The 6503-nt window shown below is 41.3% G+C and overlaps 1 protein-coding gene across 1 annotated transcript in view; it reads right to left on the bottom strand.

Moving 5' to 3' along the window:
* Positions 1 to 245: 245 nt before the first annotated feature.
* The window catches only part of KL (klotho), a 48007-nt gene continuing 41749 nt past the window's right edge, over positions 246 to 6503 (bottom strand). Inside the window, exon 5 of the mRNA XM_042868522.1 lies at positions 246 to 3438. Within this exon, the coding sequence (XP_042724456.1) occupies positions 3101 to 3438 (338 nt within the window). The 3' untranslated portion in view covers positions 246 to 3100. The remainder of the gene's footprint in view (positions 3439 to 6503) is intronic.

Raw genomic sequence — 6503 nt, 5'->3', positions numbered from 1 at the left:
TAAAAATAAATAAAGAACCCAAACCCTTCTGATGCCTCAGTCAGAGCTCTGCTGGAAAAGCCTCTGCTTAGGTGCAGGCCCCAGCATTCTCCCTCAAAAGTCAGGTCTATTCATGCAGCACTGGAAAAACAAACAGCAGCACAAACGGCTTGTGGAGTTACCACTAGAGCTCCTTGAAAGGAGCTCTGCACCTCAGACTGCAGACTGGAAAAATGGACAGATTAAAAATTAAGAGCAGATTGCCATTTGTTATCTACAGTATCTTTATTTCATTTCTAAGATTGTTATAAAAACAATATAAAATTCATTCTTGCAATTAGTGAAGAACCCTCTGGCGCTCACACTGCACAGTTTTGAGAAAGAAAACAGAAGCGTTGCACTCAAGTCACAAAAAAATATTTTGAATAAAAGTGTATATATATTATTTTATAACATGTTTAATTTGGAGCATTGAGCAACAACATTTCAGTCCAGAAAATCCCATGGCTGCAGCTGGATCACAGGAGGTGCTGGCTGGAGCTATCTGCATGAGCACACCGCTGCTCTCCTTCCTTGGCCAGGGGCTGATCTTTGCCTCCAGGGCTTTTGTGCAGTGAGTGTTTTTAAGATTGACAAGAAGCATGCACTGGCCCCTGATAACCAAAAGTCATAACATCATAGAATCATTTGAGTTGGAAGGGATTCTTTAAGGTCACCTGGTCCAACTCCCCTGCAATGAACAGGGACACCTACAGCTCCACCAGGGCGCTCAGAGCCACGTGCCATGCCGCAGGCAGGCTGCCAAGGTCAGAGCTTCAGCAGTCACCAGGGCCCACTTAGCAGTGACATCTAAACCCTCTCCTGAAGGGCAAAGCACCAAAGACTGTGTTATTTCTATGTGCCATGGCACCATTACAGGATGTGATCACATGGCTTTGCAGTAGCAAAAGCCACTTTATCTACAAATTAACTATCCAGCTGGTGCCATCTGCCTGTCGGTGGTTACATATCAGCCAGTCTGCAGTGTCTCCTTGCTAGGACTGCTGGCTTCACCCCTCACACTGTGACCAGCCTGTCCATTAGCACACCAACATGACGTGCAGGATGGAAAGCTGCCAGTTTAGTGCCAGCACAGTCCAGGCACTCAGTGCCCACCAGCTCCACACTGCCCTGGGTTTGCCTTTCCAGGTCTGCTGAACCTCTGGAGCGTAGGGAGGACATGGAAGCTCAGCTGACCAAAAAGATCAGGCCTGGTTTCGTTTTATTTTACCAACAACGAAATCATTAAAACATACACAAATACAGTGTCACATGTGACCTGGCTACATTTTAAATAAAAGTCACTTTTTAGCATGGATTGAGACAGTATCTGACACACTGGAGTAAATGCATTTGCTGTGATTCATTGCCATGACATGGAGAAAGCCATTTTGCATTTCATACATTTAGGCTAAGGCATTTCTTTGTAATTTCCTCACTGCACCAGGCAGCAACACATAAATACAGCAGCTTAAAATTTGCTCTTCTTCAGCAAGTGCTATCATGCTATAAATAATTTTTATGTACATTTTTAATAGTTCTTGACTTACTTGGAATTTTTCACCTTAATATCAAATATATTTTCACCTTGATATCAAAATCTAGATTAGTGTAAAGAGAGACCATTTTAATACTGGAAGATATATTAATAATTGTGATAAAATACTCTTTTCTATTTCTGCAGATTACTTAAGAAAAACAAATACTTTTCAGTCACAAATGAAAATAGTATTTCATACATAAGTTTTAATTTACAGCACAGAATCACAGATTCATAAAATATTTGGATTGTAAGGAACCAAAGGAGGTCATTTAGTCATCTGTTAGCTGTCGAGGAGATAAACATCACCTTTAATACAGCGTAATCAGCTTAGTAGATAAATAATTCTTAATTAACACAGAGCACATTTCCTTTAAAATATTCTTTCCAGTGACTGACATTATTCACATAGCAATAAAAACACAATTACAGCTGAAGGCTGTGCTGGCCCAGAGTTAGAAGTGGAGAAAAATGGCCATACTGCTTTCTACCACAAACATTCCTAATGCAGTAATTCACAAAGCAGGCAAAATAAGACCGAGTTTTCCTCCATCTCTATTTCTACTAATAAATGATGCCGCTAATATTTTGCTAATTTCAGCCCAGTCATAATTTGGGAAGGAAATGCTATCAGGGCCAGATCCCATTGCTCAAAAGAAAGCGTCCCACAGAACCAGAAGAGCCTCATGGAAAATGGATGACTCATTTCAGCAGCAGCGTCTCCAAGATCTCAGACCGTGGCAAAAGCGGCAATAAAGTGCTGGATTATTACAGCAAAAGGTTGGGATCTAAATTCTCCATGCTTAACACAACTTATGTGCAGAGAAAGGTCCTTTCACTCTTCTCAACTCTTCCCGTCAGATTGCACAATGCCTGCCACCCCAGGATAAATCCCTGCTGCCTCTCCCTCTGAGAAAGACACAGGTCCTTGAGAGAAGATTCCTGAACAGATCCTCAAATCCTGTGCAGTCGTCAGTGTTGATTTGTGCTCAGAAGCACAGCAGCAGTGAGTTTGTGTGAACCACGAATCCCAGCAACCAGAGTTGCTGTTTGTGCAGTTCTCAGTCTCCGCTCACCCACGTGCCCTGCTCCAGGGAGGTGTTTGCTTTGATCACCTAACATCAGCATTAGAGCCTACTTTGGAAGTATAAATCATCTTGTTTCTCCATCTTTTCTTGGATAATTTTGGCATTCAGGCTCTTCCACCACTCAGTGGTGGTGCTCAAAACACACCTATCAAACTCAGTAAGGGAAAAATCACAGAGGGCAAAGCATCTGCTCAGCCAAAGGTCCCAAGGAAGGTTGTGGGATAGCTCCTACCACAGGAATTAAAGACTGGTCCCAAACCATATGTATTAAACCACAGAGAGTGGCTTCTGGAAGCCATATGCTAGCAATATTTGCTCGCTGTCAGTGTCCTGCAGCAGTAAGCAGTGTGCATGCCTTCCTAGTGCTGAAGTGACCACCCCACTGTGAACTCATTTCAGATCTCCCAAGGGGATGTGAGAAAAAGGGCCTTGGGTGATGGATGCAGGGGCAGCTCTATTTATACCGCCTTTCTGCTCTTCTGGAGTAGTACATAATGCAGAATACAGTAACAATAAAAGCAACAAATATGAAAGAGACGAAGGCAAATAATGATTTTCTGGTTCGGAAAAAGTGGCATTCAGGACACACAGCAGTCTCCTCCGGGCACAGCACCTCAGCAGTGTCGGGACCAGGAAAACCATTATTGTCAATTATTTCTCTGTAGTGCTTCATAGAAGGCTTTGCTTCATATTGATTTGCAACATAACTGTACAGACCATATTTAGGAGCAGTCTTGTCATTAAAAGAATAGATGAAATATCCTTGGAGATTAACATTATCCAGTGCGTAAGCTGCAAAATAAACAAATAAATGTCACCTTGGCATTCAAGTGCAATATCATATACCAGTACATAGTGCAGGAACAGCAGGCTGTGAAACCCAGATCTGTCCCCTCTCTTCTTACAAATAAGGTAAGGCACACGTATATCCATGCAGTATTTGTCATAAAAAATGTTTCTCAGTCATTGCCAGACAATGTGATCTGACTATCCTGTAAATTATTTCCTTACACTTGGTAAACACAGCTGTGAGCACAGGACTCTGTTTAATGATCAGCCTGAAGCCTACTGTGAAAAGATGGGTCTTGTTTTCAGCGGAAAAGAAAGCAAGAAAGCAGGTTTTGGTGTCCCTGCACTGGGGCTTCTGCAGCCTGTTCCCCTGGTTCCCAAGAGGAAGGCCAAAGAAGGAGGATACCAGGCTGCCTTTCTCACTGCCAGCGGGATGGTGCCATCAGGGAAAGGTACACTGATGCTGTCCAGACCCCCATTCAGCCTGACCTCAAACACTTCCACAGATGGGGCATCCACAGCTTCTCCAAAAGTAGTTTTCTCTGCAGCCACATGCAAGACACCAAGCACTTCTACTCCAATTCTCACATGCAAAATGAGATATTTACCTACCCTTTAAGAGAGCTGTTATGCAGGATAATTAGTTTGTGTTTGTAAAACTGCATGTGGATTTAGTGCTGTCACATAAATGGTTATTGCTGTTCTTTATTTTCACTTGGCAAAGATGAACATAAACACTCCACAAAAAAAAAAAAAAAAAAAAAAAAAGCAGTCTCAGCTCAAATGGTTCTGTACTGTACCCTGGAAGTGTTAATCTGCAGAAACTTATTGGCTCCTTTGGAATGGTGCAGGAGAGCAATGTGCCAGCGCTGCCACATAATCACAGAATCACAGAATCACAAGGTTGGAAACGACCTGCAAGATCATCCAGTCCAACCACCCTCCCATTCCTATCAGTGCCACAAGCTACTAAACCATCTCTCGTAGCTCCATGCCAGCCCCAGAGACCAGTTGGAAGAAGGCAGAAAAGAAAACTCAGGGTGAGACCACACATGTACTTAGTGCAGTGTGACCCCGAGGTAAAGACAAAAGATTTTTTGTTCCAGTCAGAGCAGAACATCCTGCAGAAGAAAAACGTAAGTCCTGGAGAAACCTGAGTGAGTCAGGGGGGCAAAGTTAAAAGTTGGTTAGGTGAGTAAGGAGAAGATGGACAAAAGCACAGTAACAGTGTGGCGGAAGAACAGAGAGTGAAAAAGCTCTTTGGAAGACAGAGCTCTGGGTAATTGTGACTGGTTAGCAGGGATATGTTTGCCCATGACAAAGAAGGCATAAAGCCTGGAAAATATGTCTTACACATAAGTATTATGCTATTAGTGGGAAAATATATGGCTATTTCCAGGCTGTTTAGAAGAGGTGGGGAGTAGTTGAGTGATGCTGTATGAATGACAAAGTTCTGTGAACAATGGGAGTATGTGCAGACTAATGGGAACTGAGAGAAAAGCCTATATTCACATACTTAGAGACATCCCAAAAGCTGGTATAGCCTGAAGTGTTAGGAAGGAGACAAAGCAAACAAACCTAACAGATTGAAACCATGAGTCCAAATACATCTAAGACATGTTTTTAACTACAGATGCAGAAAACATGCATCCAGTACTTCAAAATGTTGCCAAAGGAACTCTTGGGCACTTAGTATGGATGTTGACTAATTCCTAAAGGAAGTGGAAAAAAACACTTAATTCAGTGGACAGGATGATGGAACTGCCAGCCATCCTTGAATGCCTACTAAAATAATGGGATAGATTATGTAAGGCTTGATATATATGAATTACAGGAGATATATATGATTAATGCCAATCAGCTCAGCTCTATGAAAAATAAATCTTGTCAAACTAATTTGACATCTTAACTTGACATCATTTTTATGAGATCAGTAGATCAATACAAGTAATGTTTGATGCAGTGTACTTACAACTTCATAAGATAACTGACTTGGTATTATATGGCATTTGGATTGAGAAAATGAAATGTTATGAGGTCAAGGTGGGCCCATAATAAGCAGATTTCAGCTGGACTCAAATAGAGCAGGTAAGTCTAGAAATGTAATTGCAGAGAGTTAATTGCCCCAGTAGGTACATGTACCAGCAGGTGATCATGAAAAAATGGCTTTTACAACTAAGATATTTAATCATCTTTCAGTGGCCTGAAATAAAACTATTTCTCACAAAGTTTACAAAAAACACAAACATTAGAAACATCACTAGTGTAGCAAGTTTTCCACCAGTAGGTTAGAGGTACTTGAGCATGAATAAACACAAGGATGGCATAGAGGTAGACCACATTTCAGTACAAACAGTTCCATCCTGAGGGGAGGGAACCTTTAATGAGTAGATAACAGCAGATAGCAAGAGACTGCATGTGACCAACTTGCTGCCAAAAGGGCTAATGGGCCGCTGGGACTTTGAAAAGAGGAGTAAAACTGTAAAAGGTAACATTATACACACTTCATCTACAGGTGTGTCTGCAGTAGGAACAGTGTGTCCAGACCGGGAATTTACATATCTCAAGAAGAATGCTGGCAAACAGAAATAAGTTTAATAATTGAAAGATTCTAAATCATGTTTTATCTAAGGGACACAAAGAGCTTTGTTGGAAGTATTTGTCAGAGAGTTAAATGAGAGGTAGCTTGCAGAACCATAGAATTGTTAGAGCTGAAAGGGACCTTCAGAGTCCAACTCCCAGTTGGACAGTGAACAGGGACATCTACAGTTTGATCTGGCTTATTTTCTGCTTGTGACAGCCAATACATGGAAATGCATTACAAAACTGTTGAAAGCTGAAGACAAAGAAATTAAGACTAGAAATAAGTTTTTTAATAGTTATATATATGAAAACAGTGGGTGACTTGACACTGAAACAGCTTATATTGAAGTGTAGGAAATTCTCCATTAAAAATTAACTCATCCAAGTCTTGAGTTTTTCTAAAAAATCTCTTAGTTGTATGACAGGATGACTCAAAATGCCTCCATTTTACCTTATAATTTATGAATCTCTGAGACAGAGAGAAC

This window comes from Lagopus leucura, unplaced genomic scaffold (genome assembly GCF_019238085.1).
Source record: "Lagopus leucura isolate 7727_CA_CO unplaced genomic scaffold, USGS_WTPT01 Super-Scaffold_100001, whole genome shotgun sequence".
Classification (NCBI taxonomy): Eukaryota; Metazoa; Chordata; class Aves; order Galliformes; family Phasianidae; genus Lagopus; species Lagopus leucura.
This window is presented reverse-complemented; position numbering and strand designations above follow the sequence as displayed.